We start from the raw sequence: 18,592 nt of genomic DNA on the forward strand, positions 1-18,592 counted from the left end.
TTTAGAAAAGAAATTTCCCTTAGAAAAAGGGAATATGGAACAGTAAGAGTTGATATCTTTTATTTAGATTAAAAAATATACTTGACTCAGGTTGACTCTAGTCAGTTCTGCTCAAATTTTCTTTCATGTTCCAAAGAAATGTCCTTGGAGTTTAAAATATGATAATTAAATTCCTTTTGTATGTACTATATTTCATAATTAACTTATTATTTATTCAATATTCAAAAGTGACCCTGTTGAAATTATACTAAATTAATTTCAAGAGAAGTATACTAGGCTTTTTATGAAAAAGATTATTTTTAATTTTTTAATTAGTAGGAATTTATTTTCTCTTCATCCTACATTCCCTTCCTTGCTGGGGAAAAAAAAGGAATAAAAATAAAACCCTTGTATCAAATAAAGATAATCAAGCAAATATGTTTTCACACTGGCCAAGCCAAAAAATGACTGTTAAATTTTATATCTTGAATCCAACATCTCTTCCAGGAGATGGGTAGCATTCTTCATACATACTCCTTAGAAATGATAGTTAGTCATTGCATTTATTCATTTTGAAATCTTTCATTTATTTGTTTTTACAATGATATATGAACTGTTCTTATTTTTGTTCACTTCACTCTGCATCAATTCATGAATCTCAATCCCAAGTATTCCCTTATATAAATTCTATTTATTATTTTATAACCCAATATTATTTCATTATATTCAAATGACAGAATTTGTTCAACTATTCTTTGGTTGCTGGTCTCTTTCTTGTTCTTGCCACTACAAAAAGAGCTAATAATTTTGTATATATGAAACCTTTTCCTCATTCTCTGTGATATAAGTTTATTTTTGTATTTCTGGGTCAAAAGTTATAGTTCTGAATGGCTTTCTAGAAAGACTGGACTGATTTCACAGCTCTTCTAACAATATATTAATGTGCCTCTTTTTCTGCAGCTCCTTCGTTCATACTTATTCTCTTTTTCCTTTTTCTATTCTTTTGGGTTTTTTGCAACATTACCCAAAGGCATTATGAAGCTTAAATGAGATAAAGGATGTATCACACTTTGCAAACCTTAAAATACTATATAAATGTCAGTTATCATTATTTTTATTAGCTTAAAATCAGCAGCCTGGAGATCTAGTGATGACTTAATTCACTGAATCTTCTGCTATACTCCTGCTGAGCTCAAGCAATATTGAACAAGACAGGTAGTCTGGTAAATGTTTAACTATCAGGCTCTCTGGGGAGAAAAAGGATTTGTACATTTTAAGTTTAATCTACATTATTAACACCTTCTTGAATTTAGAGACATTCAATAAAACAATAAATTGAACCCCAATTTGTAGTTAATGCTAAATTCTAAGGTATAATGGATCACACAGCTAGTGTCAGAGTACAGTTTTGAATTTGTCTTCATGACTAGCTGCCCATTGAGAGTCTTACTCGCTAAGTAACACTTTTAAAGTTTTCATTATTTATATTAACTTATAATTCACATTGTTCACCATGCATCTGATTATTCTCTAAATTTAAAAAGTTACTTGTATTATTATTCCATATGACCTGTACTTCTTTCTTTGAAAACTGCCTGTTCACTTCCTTTAGCCATTTATTAAAAGGGAATAGTTCTTTTTCTTACAAATTAGAATTAAAACTATCTCAGGAAAATTTGCTATGAAGATTTTTGCCCAGTTAACTGCTTCCCTTCTGCATTTGCTTTGTGCAAGAAGAATTTAATTTTTGGTTATCAAAATTATTCATTTTATCTTCTTTCTTCCTCTCTGTTCCTTGTTTGGTCATAAACTCTTATATCTGAAAGGTAATTTCTTCCTTTCTCCTTGCATTTGTTTATAATATGATTTCTTACATATAAGTCAGATGTCTATTTGCAATTTATCTGGGTATATGGTGTGAGACCTTATTCTAGACTTAATTTCTGCCAGATCTTTTTCAATTTTCCCAGTAACTTTTGTTAAATAGTTACTTACTTGAGTAACTGGGGTTTTTGATCTGAATGAATCAAACATTAAACATCTAGGTTCATTGGCTTCTGTGTGTTGAATACCTAATTCATCCTACTGATTTATTGCTCTATTTTTTTTAATCTAGTGCTAAATTGTTTGATGATTACTGTTTTGTAGTATAGTTTAAAATTTATTTCACCTAAGAACCCTTCTCATTTTAAAAAAGCTATTTCCTTTAAAATTCTTGACCTCTTGGCCCTTTATGCCAAATATTTTCTAGCTCTATAAAATAATACTTTGGTAGATTGATTTGGTAAAGTACAGAATAAATAAATAAGGGGGCAGCTGGGTGGCTCAGTGTATTGAGAGTCAGACCTAGAGATGGGAGGTCCTAGGTTCAAATCTGACCTCAGACACTTCCCAGCTGTGTGACCTTGGGCAAGTCACTTGACCCCATTGCCTAGCCCTTACTACTCTTCTGCCTTGGAACCAATACATATTATTGATTCCAAGACAGAAGGTAAGGGTTTAAAAAAAAAAAGAATAAATAAATGAATTCATGCTGTCATCTTTTAAAAAACCAAATCTCATTTGGATAAAATGAGATTATATATATGCCTATATGTATGCATACATATATACATACACATATATAATATATAGATTTGCAAACTTTAAAGTGCTCTAAAAATGTTGACTATTGTTATTATCTTTAATATATTGGTGTGACCTTTTCATTATTGTTCTTATTCAATTGTTTTAGTCATGTCTGACTCTTTGTGACCCCATTTGGGGTTTTCTTGACAGCAACACAGAGTGGTTTACCACTTCCTTCTCCCGCTCATTTTATAGATGAGGAAACTAGGGCCAACTGCATAAGCATCTGAGGTTAAATATGAGCTCAAGATGATGAGTCTTCCTGACTTTAAGCCTCCTACTCTCTTTATTGCACTACCCTTGTTGCCTTCTACCCTATCTAGAAGCAATTGTTATTTTCCCATTGATTCAAGTCTGTCGTTATTTCTTAAAAAAATAATTATGCAGTGGTATTGATAAGAGTTCCTACGTATATATTGATAAGTACAGTCTCGGGTATTTTTACATTCTACATTTATTTTACGTGGGATTTCTCTTTCTAGATCTTTTTGCTGTGTTTCAGTAGTAAATATTTAGATGCCATGCATTCAGTGAATATCTATTATTGCTATTAATTCATTGTTTATTATTTCTCAGCACAATATAGTTTCCCTGTTGGTCTCTTTTAATCAAATCTGTTTTGCCGTTGCTTTGTCTGAAATCATAATTGCTATTCCTACTTTTCTTAATTCAGTGGGTAAATAATGGATTTTGCTTTAGCCTCTTGTGCTGTGGACAACTTTGTTTCATGTATGTTTCTTATAAATAGCAATAGATTCTGCTCCCTGATACATTTTTCTGTCCTCTTCTGTTTAATGGGTGAGTTCATCCAATTCACAGTCATACTTATGATCGTTAATATCTATGTCCTATCCTATTTTCTTATACTTTTTCTTATCTACCTTATCTTGACAAATAAGAAGATAATGGTGAGAGAGTATACCAAGCTCTAGTTCTCTACAATTGATACAGTCAGCTTCCACACTCCTAACCCTCCCTCTAGCTGCTTGAGATTGCAAATATTTGTTCCAAAGTTTTTTTCTGTTCTTCAAGTTCTTTTCCAACTACTGATTGAATTAGCACTTCAATGACAGCTTATTCTATCAGAGGTTCTTAATCTGGGATATGTGAACTTATTTTTAAAATATTTAATACTTATACAGTCACTTCTATTATGATATAAACTTTCCAAAAAGCCTTGCACTATGTGCTCTGCAAAATCCCATAATAGAAACCATAGAGATAATGAAGGAAATGGGGTTAGGAGCCCATCCTCAGTAACTTAATCAGTGATTCATTAAGAAAAAATGGGGACCTAATAAAAACAACAGCAGTTTTATATATATTACATAGTTAAGAAATCCATAAAGACCACAATAAGTAGTGGCATCATCCTCAACCATGGGTTGTTCCTAGCTTTGGGTACCCAGTTTTTGAGGGAAAACTAACAAAGTCTTCTGCAATTTGGAGGGGTAGGGAAGAGAAGGACCCCACTCCTCCACACAAAGTTCCTACTGCAGAAGAAGACATATGAGTATGGCACTTGACAAAGATCTGAAGTTTGCTTGTGGAAGTGGGTATTAGAAGTGGGGCAGTTTTTCAAGTATTGTGACCTTAGAATAGTTTTCTCCATTCTTGATAGTTCTCATGGAAGAAATTGCACAGAAACAACCTCAAAATTCAAGTTATGCTCAAAACATTCCCTAATATAATAATCGTGAGGGAACAAATTTACCCTTTCAAAATGCATTATAGCAAAACTGAATGTATTTCCATATAATTGGTTTCCTTATGAACTTAAAAACACTACTCTGAGAAGAGAGCCATAGGCTTCACCATACATCATAGGCCTGAACACAGGTTAGAAACACACAAAAATTTTAAGACTCTTGCTCTAGATAAAAATATAACAGTCCAAAACATCTTTGTATTTGTGTATTTTATTAGTTGTGAATAGTGAGTTGCAGAAGAGGGGAACTGTTAAGTGCTTTGGGGATACAGGATAAAGTGACTTGGTGGTAAGTTGATCCACTGGGAGTTTGGGAGTGATTAGGAAGAAGATATAAATTTTATTAATTGTGATAAACATACTAAAGCAGGTAAAGTTAGAGTCTGAATCTTTTGTACTTGGTAACATGAGTTAATTGATATAGTTGTCTATTAGTAGATTGGGTTCTCCATTATCTCCCTCTTCCTCATAGGAATATGAAGAAAAATCCCTATTGTGGAGAAATTACTCTGCTGTTAACATCCAAATTCAGAGGGTAGGAAACAAGAAGGAATGAGTACCTCTCCTTATTTTTTCACTTTCAACTTAAAATTCCAGGCAGTATAAAAATTCCACAATAAACTATATACACAAATGATACTTGCATCACTTTTTAAAAAGCCCTTGCCCCAAATTAATAATATATTCATTAAACAATATTAAAGGGTGAGAGGGAAACAATTTGGATCTTAAAAATTTTGGAAATATATGTTGAAAATTGTAATCACATGTCAATGGTAAAAATATTAAAAAAATAAAATAAACATTATGTAGTCCTTATTACACTATCCACTACTTCACTAATGTAACTTTCCTCATCTAAAGTCATAAGAACACATTTGTTGAATTGAATTATTATTCTACAAATTGGTCATACATAAAAGTCATGAACATCTATTTTAAAGTTATTCTATCAACTTATTTGTGAATTCAAAGAGATATCATCATTTATATTTTATTCACTAAAAAAACCCAACCAACATACAAAAACCTATGACAAGAACTCAGAGATTTTTAGAGTTGGCAAGGACCAGAGTCTAATCCAAATTATATTTTACATAGAAAATTCAGGCATAGCAAGATTAAATGACTTGCCCAAGGTCCCACAGCTCCCTTCTTTCTCTTTGACTCTTTCCCTCTCTCCTGCTTCTGTGTCCTCTCTCTGCCTTTCTCCTTCTGTCGCTCTGTCTCTCTCTCCTTCTGTTTCTGTGTCTATTTCTATGTTTCCCTGTTTTCCCAAAACTTTTTCATTTATCATCCTGTACTGGAATAGAGACTATGGATTCAAAGCTCTGAAACTTATTAGCTTTGTCACCTTGTAAATCATTTCATCTCTCTTTAGCTCTGTTTCCTATAAGATGAAGGGGTTATACTAGATGACTGCTAAGGTCTCCACAAGCCATAGATGGAGACTCCTACATGATGCTGTTCAGTATCAAATAGCTCATGTTGTATTCTGTTAATGTGTGATAAAGTTCCTGGGTGCTCCGTGTAAAACAGGGCAGTCCATCTCCCTGATTCCATGAATTTCACTGGCTGTACTCCTTCTGTGCCAAGAATTCTCCCCCCTTTCACCTCCCTCTCTTGGAATCTTCTGCCCTTCAAAACTCAGCTGAAACCCCACCTCTTGTGGGAGGCTTTTTCCAGTACCTTCAATGCTAGTGCCTTCTCTCTGAGATTGCTTTCCATTTACACAAATCTTGTTTGCATACTTTTTGGCATATTATATAATGGAAGCTCCTTATGTACAGGGTCCATGAGTTTTTCCCTCTTTTTTTTATTCTTTGTATCTTTGTTGTTTATTAGCACCATGTCTGCCTATAATTAAGCAAATAATAGTCCTTAATAAATGCTTGTTGGCTGACTTTCTTGGCCTCTTATAAGACTTTAAGCTCCCTGGAGACAGGAATTATTTTATCAGCTTTTTCTAAAATCTCCTCCAAAGCCTAGTTTGGGGGCACTGGGTTAAAACCCTGGGTAAATCATTTAACGGCTGTTAACCTCAGTTTCCTCAACTGTAAAATGGGGATGATAATAGCCCTACCTCAACAGAGTGGTGAGAATCAAATGAGATATTCCCCCCCCCCAAGCCCATGTCCTTGTTCATTGTTGTGGATTCAGTTTCATGGCCACATCACATCAGTACTGTCCATGGGGTTTTCCTAGCAAAGATCCTGCTGTGGTTTGCTTTGTCTTTGTTAGATGATTAAGGCAAACTGAGGTTGAGTGAGGGTCATGTAGCTGTCAGGCTGAATTTGAACTCAGGCAGGCCTTGGCGATTTTAGGCCCAGCTCTATGGGCAGTCACTTAGCTGCCTCTCACATAAAAGGCATATTTGTTTTCTCCGCAAAGAGGCTGTAGTGTTTTGCCATTTCCTTCTACAGTTCATTTTTTACAGATGAAGAATCAGAGACAAATAGGGTTAAATGACTTTCCTAAGATCTCCCCTAGGAAGTATCTGTAGGCACATTTGAAATTAGGAAGACCGTCTTCCTGACTCCAGGCCCGGCGCTATATTCACTGCGCCACCTAGTGCCCAGGAGGCACATTAGTAGGGTCTTAATAAATGTTTATTCCTTCCCATCACCCCTTTCTCTAGCATAGTGTAATGGAACCTTAATCAGTTTTCGGCAGGAATGGAGAAGTGCCTGCTGCACAGACAGGATTAGGAATATGCAGGGAGCCACCTTCACTGGGTGCTTAACCTCTAGGGTAGGTGACTCAGCTGGTAGCGGGAGCTCGGGGCGGGACTGTTCCCTACAGGGGGCGGGACGTGTTTCCTCGAGGACCAATAGCGGAGTCCTCCGAGGCCGCGGGAAATCAGAAAGAGCTTCGGTGGCCTCAGTCCCGCCCACTGGAGTGCCTGCCGCCTGAGCCGTAATCCTAGCTGCGTCTGCGGACTCTATCCCAGGTCCCAGGACTTTAGGGGACCTAGTTTCTGCTCTGTTCCCTGCCGCCATCATCCCCATTCCTACCCCGACCATGACCGAGCCTTTCTCCCTGGCCGACTGCGACGTGGTAGGCTTTGACCTCGATCACACTCTGTGTTGCTACAACCTGCCAGAGAGCGCCCAGGTGAGTTGGTGTGCGTCGGCCCCACGACGAGCTCCCCTGGGGTGGAGAGGGCCGCTGCCCCCAACGCCCCTGCTTCCGGGATCTAAGCGGGACTGCGTGTGCCCCGGCGAAGCCCGAGGAAAATCCTGGAAAGGGAAGGGAGGGCCAGCCGGAAGGGGAGATCCTGGAGCCGAAACTAAAATATCCCACCGTCTTGGGATAAAGCTTTGCCTTGAACTTGAACTTGACTCTTCTTGGGTATTTTGGCTTTGCTTTGTTCTGTGTCTTGCTGCGTGCTCCACTTCCTAATGTCTTGGTCCCTGAAGTACAAAGAATTTATTGTCAATTAGAACTTGTTAGTAGCCTAGACTCCTGTTAGTTGTTTAAGCCTCTACTTCCTGCCCTTGTGACTGTGGGCAAGTCACTTCCCGTTTTTAGTCCCTTCCTTCTGGAATTATTTCCAGACTACCCCGTTATCTCTCCATTGTAGTTATTTGATGTAGGGCAGCTTTCTAGGTGGCGGAGTGCATAGAGCCTCATGCCTGGGACTCCTGAGTTTAAATTCAACCACAGATCCTTCCTGACTATAAGCCCCTGGGCAAGTCACTTACCTTAGTTTTCCTCTTCTGTAAAATGGGGATCAAAGTAGTGCTTCCCCTCCCAGGATTGTTCTGAAGATCAAATGTGCCTAATTGTAAAGCGCTTAGCACAATGCGTGGAACAAGGAAGTGCTGTGTAAATGTTATCATTAATTTTGTCTTCTGCATTAGCCTGGGAGCTCCTGGCACTGTTGTTGTTGTTTGGGGGGTAGGGTTTGGGCATGTCTTTTTGATTTACCAACAGGATGCCTAGCACAGTGGAGATCCTTAACAAATGCTGACTGTCCAAATCGCTGTATAAAATGGGAAGGATTAAATGGGGTGGGAGAATTAACTCTGTTCAACCTGGGTTTTAGGATATGAAAATATAATGTCCTAATGTGATCCACTACTGTAAGGTTTATTGATTGATTAATTGATTATTGATTTATTGATTATTAGGCAGGATCTTCCTTGACACCAGACTGAATTCCTTTCTGTCCCTATGAGGAGGCTTTATCACTTAAGTAACACCAGGGAGATGAGACTAATCTTCTAAGGACCATGATTGTCTTTGAAACCCTTTTCTAACCAAACCACTTGGTTCTACCATTGAATTTGTGATTGCTTAACCATAAGAAATTCCCAAGATGTATTCCTTGTTATTCCATTGTGTCCTACTCTTTGTGACGCATTTGGGGTTTTCTTGGGAAATCCTGGAGTGGTTTGCCATTTCCTTCTCTAGCTCATTTTGTAGATGAGGAACTGAGACAAACTAGGGTAAGGTGACTTCTCCAGGGTCACACACCCCTAGGAAGTGTCTGAGGCCAAATTTGAACTTGGGGAGCTGAGTTTTCCTGACTCCTAGTCCTGCACTCCAACTGTGCTGGGCAGTCTGGGCTAGAAGCAGGTGTTTAAACTCATGCCATTCTGATTCCCAAGACCAGCTCCCCAAACAACTCCTTATTCATCTCGTACCTAGAATGAAAAAGCAATTATTGGGCACTTTGTTCTCAAAGTTAAGCTAAGCATGGAAGGTCACAAAGAAAAAGCTGAGTCAGTCCCTGTTGGCCTGTGTAGTTCTTCATCCAAAGACAGACCTGACTAGCACAAGCCTCTCCTTAGCCTGCTCAGGTATATAGAATATAGGTCCTTCCCATACATATAGGATTTTCTCCTCTCTGTGTTTCCCCTGATATTGCTGCTGCTTTGCTTCCTTCCCTCATATAAATGCACTTACCTGAATTCATTTGCAAGTGGAAAACTTACCTACCATTAGGCAAGTTTTTCATCACTTTTTTTTTTAACATTAGTTGACCTGGAAGGGAAGAAAAAAAATCACATCCTGCGGCCAGAGCTTTTTTAATTTCTAATTTTTCCTTTTTTTTAAGTTCTTTTAGCATTAATCATCTCCCTCTCTAAACCATCTTTCTGCATCCCACATTTGCCAATCTCTACATCACCAATTAATTGCCCATTGACTATTTCATCCTGGATGCTCCCATAGGACTTTGCTCTAGCCATCCCTCATGTCCAAAATGCCCTGCCTTTTTACATCTATCTCCTGGAATCCCTTGTTTTCTTCAAGCACAAGCACTGCTATCTTTCTAGAGAAGCTTTCCCTAACCCTACTTCCAATCCCCATTCCCTTTCCCAGCTTTTCTAGTCTCTCCCAAAGTTGCTTTGTGTTTATTTTGCTTATATTCCATCTGCACTTATTTATGCATTTGTACATTCTCCATCTCCCATTGGAATGCAAGCTCTTTGAGGGCAGGAAATACCAGAGGCCAAATTTGAATCCAGGACCTCCTCTGTGGCCTTGAGTAAGTTATTTACCCTCACTGGGTCTCTGTCTTCATTTATAGAATGAGGGATTTGGAGTAGAGGACCTTCAAGATCCCTCTAGTTCTTAATATGTGATCATAATGATGAAGAAGAATGTGGCAAATGAAATTATTATCTTTTTAAGGAATTGCGGGGGGTGGTTCAGTTGGAGAAGAGAAGATAACAGCATCAGAGGGGTCTTAAAAATATCTGAAGGTCTGACTGAAGAGAGATTAGACATTTTTTTTTCCAAAACTTTTTTACATTCTCACCTTCTGCCTTAGAATCAATACTGTATATTGGTTCCAAGGCAGAAGAGTAGTAAGGGCTAAGCAATGGGGGTTGTGACTTGCTCAGGGTCACAGAGCTAGGGTGTGTCTGAGGTCAGATTTGAAACTAGGACCTCCTGTCTTTATGCCTGGCTCTCAATCCACTGAGCTACCCAGCTGCTTCCCTAGACTTATTTTTAGGTAGCTCCAAGAATGGAGCTAGGATCAGTGGATGGAGGGTGACCAGGAAGCAGAGTTTGATTTCATATAGTCAGTCAATGAGCAGTTATTAAGTCCTCACACCCTGCAAATTGGCAAAAATGACCAAAAAATGAGAATAGTCAATGGTAGAGGAATTTTGGGGAAATCTGCTACTGGTGCATTGTTGGTGGAGCTATGATTCGTCAAAACCATTTTGGAAAGTTGAACATGTCCCTGATACGAAGCAGAACAGAAAAAGGATTATACTTCTAACCCAGAAACTATACTGTCTCTACTGTCTGTAGCTTCCTTCTTCCTCCAAGAAAACAACAAATTCAGCATGACATTAAAAAAAAAACAAAAACTGTCCTGCTTTCTTATATTTTCTATTGATTTTGTTGGTGGATTTAGTCCCAGTGCCTCTCTCTTTGTGATTAAAAGTGACACTTGTGACTCTAGAAAAACATTTGAGACACCAACAGATATATTTTTAGACAAAACATATAAAAATGGTCTACTCTGAAATAGCAAAACATTTTATTTATCAAGTTTTAGCTGAATGTAGTTTATATTTTATAACCAAGTGTGCATGGCATAATGGATAGAAGGGCTTGCCACTAGGTCAGAAGACATGGGTTCAAATGTTTCCTGTGATACATATTAGCTACATGGTCAGTTTTCCTCAGTGCTATACAGTATACTGCTTGCTTATCATTATCAGTGCAGAAAATTTTTATTTAGAAAGTTCCCTATACTAATGAAATTATGAGTCTAAGTTTAAATAAAATTAAAAGAGGTTTAACTTTTTTATCATCACTATTTGATATAAGATGTAATATTCTTCAATTTATTCTCCTCATCAGAGAATTAAACCCCAAACTTTCAAGTCAGAAATTAAATTTTATTTTCAGTAGATGATTTCAGGCATAAATTCAGACTTGAATATTTACGGATGAACAATTTTATATTTAATATGCTACATTTTTCTCTCTTATTTTAGCTTATCTATGATAGCTGTGCTCAGTACTTGGTAAATGAGAAAGGGTATGCTAAAGAATTGCTAAGTGTACCTCCAGCAAGTTGGGATTTTTGGTGAGTTTTTAAATTCTCTTAATTTCTCTTTTGTATATTCAATGGACATTGATCTTCTTTGCTTTGTGTAATTTTGTACAAAGACAAGAAGTATGATGTGTAAAGTTGTTCCAATAGTTTTTTTGCTTTGTTTTGTTTTTTAAAAAATTACCTTCTGTCTTAGAATCCTTACCAAATTTTGATTCTAAGGCTTTAGAACAGTAAGGGCTAGGCAACTGGGGCTTAACTTGCTAGGAAGAGTCTGAGGTCAAATTTGAACCCAGGTACACTCAATTCCATTCCTTGTTCTCTATCCACTGAGCCACCTAGCTGCCCCTCCCTTTCCAATTGATTTTTAAACCAGTTTAAAATTTCATCTATAGAAATTTCTTAGTTTCATGTCCCTTTAGAAATTTGACATGCTTTGAATACTTATGTAACTAAGCATTTTTAGAAATTAGCTTTTTAAATTGAGATACTACACATAATCTGTTAGTTGACCTCATAGTCAGACCAGAGAGGTCAACAGAGTTGACCTCTGTTAGTTAAGAGGTTGTAAAGATCAATTTTTTAAATTAAATTTTTATTTTTTGATTCCAAATTCTTTTGAGAAAGAAAAAAATACAATGCCCAATATACATACAAAGTCAAGCAAAACTTCCTTCCATGGAAAGAACTATTTTTGACATTTAAATATTTAGAAATATGGGTTTGTTTCTAAGTTACCCTCACCGTAAGGATCAAAGGAAGATAGGAGAAAACACATAATTTCATGGAAGAACCTCAACAACTAGTACATTCAATTACATAGTATTTTATGATGGGTATTCATTTGTTTAGACTTTAGCTTTCTTTTGGTTTAGGATTTTTAATATGTGTCTGGTTTCAGTTTTTAAAAACTCATGCTGCATTGTCTAGTTTAACATTAATAGTACTCACCTCTCCACAAATAAAAGGTACAGTGTGACTCTGGAACAGTATTTTTCAGTTATATTAAATTCAGCAAGTGTTTGTTAAGTCTAATCTCACTTGTAAATGGAAGAAAATGTATGAAACTACTGGTTATAGGGATTAAGTTCTGAACTAAAATAAATAACATGCTTCCAAAGTACTGTCATTTTGCTAGAATTCTCTTGACAATTTATGGCTATTATTTCTACCTTTCTTTTTTGCTAAAGAATAATAAAACTTCCCCTGAGTGTTCCATGGCTTTTCTAAAATACTAAACAAATATCCTGTTTGGCTTGTTCTTAGTAGGAAATAGTAATGACTTTGACTCTGAGATGCCTGACCCAAAATAAAAACTAAACATATTCCAGAGTGTAGAAAGGAACTAAACAGTTGGAAAATAATTTAAGTTCAAAAGAGAATTTTAACATCATTAATAACATTATTTTCCCCCAAGTTTTTAAATTTAAAAGGTTAAAAAAATTTAATAACTGGATTATGATGTCATCAGTCAATCCTCATAACTTGGGTTGAGTCATATCATTTCTGAACCATAGGTCTACCTTCTATAAAATGATGGTTTTATACTAGATGTATTTGGAATAAAGTCCCATCTAATTCATATATTTAGTGGTTCTACCTTGTAGCAACTAAGGTGACCTTTTGTGGCTTATTTAAAACTTTTGAGGTCCTAGGGTTTGTTCGTTTTCACATTTAACTATATTGTAATTATGTTGCATTTATTTTATTAAAATATGGCTTCCTCTAAAGTTCTAACTTTTAAATGGCCAATCATTTTATTTTCCATTCATGTTTTAGTAACCAGTGTTTTGTATTTTAGTTGCAAAGGCTTGGCATTGGATCTCGAAGATGGAAACTTTATTAAACTTGCACATGATGGAACTGTTCTGAGGTAAGTTTAAAAAAAAAACAAATTCTCTAGTCAAACTAACTTAATGTCTCTCAATTGTATTGACTTTAGCAGAGCTTGTTAAATTTAATGGGGTTTCAGTCATTCAAACGCTAAATCTTTATTGAATACCTACTATGTATCTACCTATTTGCTTTCATCATAACCATTTAAAATATTTGTTTAAAATTTACACTTGACAAAGTTCAAAACTCTAATAAATATGAATATATCTATATATCAAGGAAAACAAAATTTTGGCATATGAAACTGGATCTCATTTCTTACAACTTGGTTTTTGTTATTTGCGTTTTATAAAGAAAAAATGCAGTTCCACATGTTAGTTACAAAAGCTGCTCTGTTTGTTTTACTTTCTAAACCCCTTTTATTTGAGAAATTACATTTAAAATTAATTGTAAGATACATACTATATAAAGGATTAGCTGTCAATATGATAAAAATTGATATCCAAATAAGGGATAGAAAAAATTGTGAAAATGAAGTAATTTTGATTACATAAAATGAAAAATTCATTGCAAAAACAAAATCTGTAATTAGGATAATAAGAAAAGAGGTGAACTGGGAAAAAAGATATTTGCATAAACATCTACATAAAAAGACTGGTCTCCTAAATCTATAAATAATAGGTAGAAATTTATGAGATTAGGTCCTATAGCTAAGTGGTTAAAAAAATATGAACAAGGTCAGCTAGGTGGCTCTATGAATTGAGAGCCAAGACTGAAGAGTAGAGTTTCTGGTTCAGATATGGCATCAGACATTGCCTAGTTGTTGTGACTCTGAGACCATTTAATCCCCATTGTCTAGCCATTCTTCTGCTTGGGACAAATACTTAGTATTGATTGTAAGATGGAAGGTTAAGGTTTAAAAAGAAAAAAAAAAAGAACAGTTTTGGAAAGAAAAAAATGCATTACATCAACAACCATATGAAAATGGTTTAATTCTTTAATATGAAAATTAAAACAGTTTTGGTAGAACTTCAAATTAGTGTACCTTTTTTGGAAATAATTGGGAATTTTGTCATAAAAGTTGCTAAATTGTTTATACTTTTCATCTGTATTTTTTATTCACTTAACACAGTCTAACTTAACTTGTATTATATTTATTCATGATTGTGCTTTATCTTTCCTACAAAATTGCATATTCTTAAGGGCAAGAACCATGTCTCTTATTATCTATTTTAAAAGCCCGAGTCCCCTTTTCCCTCCATGGTTTTGCTTCCCTCTTGTGAGTAACTCAGGCTTTGGGGCTCCACTCCTTCAGGAGGGGAAGAAAAGCCAGTGGAGTCCTCTGTCCCTCCCTCAAGGACTCACCTTTGGACAATTCATCTTCCGGAGGACTGATCCCCTCCTCTCCCCTCTCCTGTCCCTGGAAAGTTAGTTTGAAGAGGGGAGGACCAAGAAATGGTGACATGAAGAGGAGTATCCACCTGGAACTGAGGAACTTGACCCCATCGGATGTAAAAGAACTTGTCCTGGACAATTGTAGATCAAATGATGGGGAAATTGAGGGTTTAATGGCTGAATTTGTGAATTTAGAGTTCCTCAACTTAATACATGTTGGGTGGTCTACAGTTTCAAATCTCTTAGAACTACGTAAACTGAAAAAGCTTGAACTCAGTGACAATATAATTTTTGGAGGTCTGGAGTATTAGCAGAAAAAATTCCAAATCTTATACATCTAAACTTAAGTGGAAACGAACTGAAAGATACTAGTACCTTGGAAACCTTGAAAAAGCTGGAATATCTAAAAAGCCTGGACCTGTTTAACTGTGAGGTAACAAACCTGAATGATTACCAAAAAGTGTCTTCACTCTCCTTCCACAATTAACATAACTTGATGGACCAAGAAGACAAAGAAGCTCCTAACTGATGCTGAAGTAGATGGGGGTAAATGATGAAGAGGAAGATGAGTTTGATGAAGAAGATGATGATGAAGAGAAAGATGTAGAAGGAGATGATTATAAATATAATGTCAGTGGACATGAAGAAGAATTTTGACATGATGGAGAAGTTGATGATGAGGAAGATGAGAATGATGAAGATGAAGAGAATAAAGAGACTAGGAAAAGTGAAAAAAGGAAGAGAGAGACATAATAGAGGAAAATAATCTGAAATGATCTGAAAAAAGAACTGTTCAGTATTGTGTGTACTGCTCCTATTGATTTGTTAACTGTTAAAAGAAGTGGTAACGATAATACAAGCCCCCAGGACACCTAAAGAGGCAAAGAGTAGTTTCTGTGACGTTCTACATTCCTCCAATCAATCCCCATTGTATATCCAAGTTACCAACAAATCTATGGAGTTAACCCCAACAAAATAGAGTTATTAGGTTTTCGTATAAAGACTTGCTTTCTCAGGAAGAGCAGCTATGATTGGTGAATCATAATTATTGATGGCTACCAGTTATACCAAGGTTGTAATACCATTTTTACTTTTGGTACAACAAAAGAAACTTTGTAAATAAAATCTCAACATTTAATAAAATAAAATCCCTTACCTCTTGTAGAATTGATACTAGCTATCATTTCTAATGTAAAAGAGCGGTAAGGACTAGACAATTAGGGTTAAGTTGTTAGTGGTAGAACTTATGGTTGGACTGAATATATTTTAAGTTGGTCACCAAGGATTTAAATTTTAAATCCCAATGAAATACAGTAAAAGATAATTTTAGTGTTGTGAACTAAACTATATTAATTATTGGCCACCATGAATATCCCAAATAACAAAAAAAAATTTACCCAAGTCAGTCTGGAAATTTATGGTGATTTAATTAATATAGTGGAAAGAAATTTAAGAAGAAGGGAGAAGGAAAAGGATGTAGGATTTCTCCCGCCTGGCTTGTGCCGGGCAGGAATATTAGAGACTCTAGAAGGTAAGGTTTTGGAGATAAAAGAGAGGAAGGAATCAGCCTGAACTCCAAGGGGGCTCAGCCAAGATGCCTGAACCTGAATTAGCTCAAGGGCAAACACCACCAAAACCCAGAGAAATAGCTGCCACCATGCCAAGATTTCGGAACGCTTAGCACGCTGCTAGCCAGAGACGCCTCTCCGGGAAAAGAGGCCCTATATAGACAGTTTTACATCACTTTACTGCATCTCATCTGTACCAATGTTAGCTTAGCTTGACTTAGGACAGCCCAGGGGGCTGTCCGCTGTTTCTGCACATGTCTGTTGAAGGCCATCTTCTCAAATACTTAATCCTTGAGTATGGTACAGACATTCCTGACCTTGTTAAACTAAGTAGGGTGGAGAAATGTAAAGTTCCCAAGACTTGATTCTGTTAAACCAAGTATCTCCATTGTTACTAATCAGGAGATAGCTAAATCAGATTTTCTAAAGTATGGTCTGAGTAGGGTGGAGTAGTTTTAAAATTCACAATACTCAAGTCAGAATGGAATTTTATGGTGGTTTATTTATAATAGAGTGAAGATATTAAGGAAGAAAGAGAAGAAGAGAGAGATACCAGGCAGGAGTTCAGAGGCCCCAGCCAAGGTGGGGAGGGGCAGAGTATTAAATCTAATGGCTTTTAGCCAAGAGGCCTCCTCCAAGATGAGGGGCCTCCTCAGAGGCTGATGCCTCCAGAAATCCAAGGTAAAGGGAGTCCCAAGAGATGGGCCTCTCCAGAGGCTTGTGCCTCCAGAAAAGCCAAGGAAAGGGGAGTAAGCCTTGCACCTACCTTGTGACAGTCTAAGGGAAGCAGTCTGTGGTCTCACGCTCAAGCTCCTCCACAGTCAAGTTCCACCGCCAAGTCCCTCTCACAGGAATTGACGTGAAATATAAAGGTAGTTCTTTATGTCACTTTTTGTGTCTTACATGCAGCAATGGTGGTTAAGCCTTGGCTTTGGATGGCCCAGGGGGTCAGACAGTTGTTTCTGATTTGTCTTGCTAGCAGACGTGGGTCATAGACCTTCCTCTCCCACACTTAATCCTTAAGTAGGTGTATATACATTCCTGGTTGCTAAAATTATAAAGACTAAGCAGGGTGCAGTAAATCTAAAATTCACAACCCCCCCCCCCCCCGTGATGATTGGGGGGCTAGTGTCCCCAATTGATCACTTAATATAATCATCTTGTACCTCTAAATTTTCTAACTACAGGTGCATACAAAATTTCACCTTCTAAGAGGAAACTACAATAATTAGAGATAAGAGGGGAATAGAAGAGAGAGAAAGTAAAACCAATGTTTTGCTGGGTGCATTGACAAAAACCAATTAGGAGGCAATCCCCTTTTGGCATAAGAGTATACATTCAAAATAAATGTTCAATTACCCTTCAGTTAAATCAACCACACCTAGACTTCATTCTGGATCTTCTTGATGTAATGTAGGGTTTTCAGGCATCTTTCTATAAACAATTCATTCTCTGGATCTTAGGAGTTAGCAAGTTTCTTTCCTTGAAGATTTTTTCTTGAACAAAAATTTTAAATCTTGGATTTTTATGAAAATTCAATAAATCCCCCCTGAAGAGGGTCTTGAGAAACACCCAGTTTAGGTCATGAAATATGGTTGAGTTATGGGGTGTATGAGTCAGTTATCAAAAGAAGAGGAAAAAAACCCTCAAAAACATAAAGAAAAAAAATGGAAGAAAGTTAAATTTTTGGGAGAAAGAAAAAAAATTAAAAATTAAAAACCAAAATCAAAATATCAAAAATCTTTGTATATAAAATTTTGAGTAAATAAGAATAAATTCATAATAGACCCTTGTATTAGGGTCCAATTAAAGTAATTTTTATCCCACAAGTTTTTCTTTTTTTTGAAAATTTTATTTAATCAATTTAGAACATTATTCCTTGGTCACAAGAATCATATTATTTCCCTCCCTCCCCTCCCCCGCACCCTCCCGTAGCCAAAACACAGTTCCACTGGGTATTACATGTATCCTTGATCAGAACCTATTTCCATGCTGTTGATGTTTGCATTAGGATGTTCATTTAGGGTCTATATCCCCAATCATATCCCCTTGACCCATGTGATCAAGCAGTTGTTTTTCTTCTGTGTTTTTACTCCTCCAATTTTTCCTCTGAATGTGGATAGTGGTTTTTCTCATAGATCTCTCCAAGTTATTCATAATCACTGCATTGCCACTAATGGAGAAGTCCATTACATTCGATTGTACCACAGTCTCTTGTGTACAATGTTCTGATTCTTGCTCTCAAGGAGGTTACATTCTTTTTTTTTAGTTTTTAAAACATTTTATTTGGTCATTTTCATACATTGTTCATTGGAAACAGATCATTTTCCTTTCCTCTCCCCCACCCCCCACCCCCACCACCCCTTCCCTAGCTGACAGGCAATTCGTCTGGGTATCACATGTGTCCTTGCTCTGACCCCATTTTCTTGTTGTTGGTATTTGCATTAGGGCGCT

At 36.5% G+C, this 18,592-nt stretch overlaps 1 protein-coding gene and 1 pseudogene across 1 annotated transcript in view; both read left to right on the forward strand.

Moving 5' to 3' along the window:
* The first annotated feature begins 6,951 nt into the window (after nt 1-6,951).
* Nucleotides 6,952-18,592, forward strand: part of NT5DC1 (5'-nucleotidase domain containing 1) — a 266,402-nt gene continuing 254,761 nt past the window's right edge. Inside the window, exons 1-3 of the mRNA XM_007484456.3 lie at nt 6,952-7,429; nt 11,281-11,372; nt 13,141-13,212. Of these exons, the coding sequence (XP_007484518.2) occupies nt 7,337-7,429; nt 11,281-11,372; nt 13,141-13,212 (257 nt within the window). The 5' untranslated portion in view covers nt 6,952-7,336. The remainder of the gene's footprint in view (nt 7,430-11,280; nt 11,373-13,140; nt 13,213-18,592) is intronic.
* LOC103105791 (acidic leucine-rich nuclear phosphoprotein 32 family member B-like) lies at nt 14,313-17,075 on the forward strand (annotated as a pseudogene).

This window comes from Monodelphis domestica, chromosome 2 (genome assembly GCF_027887165.1).
Source record: "Monodelphis domestica isolate mMonDom1 chromosome 2, mMonDom1.pri, whole genome shotgun sequence".
Taxonomy (NCBI): domain Eukaryota; kingdom Metazoa; phylum Chordata; class Mammalia; order Didelphimorphia; family Didelphidae; genus Monodelphis; species Monodelphis domestica.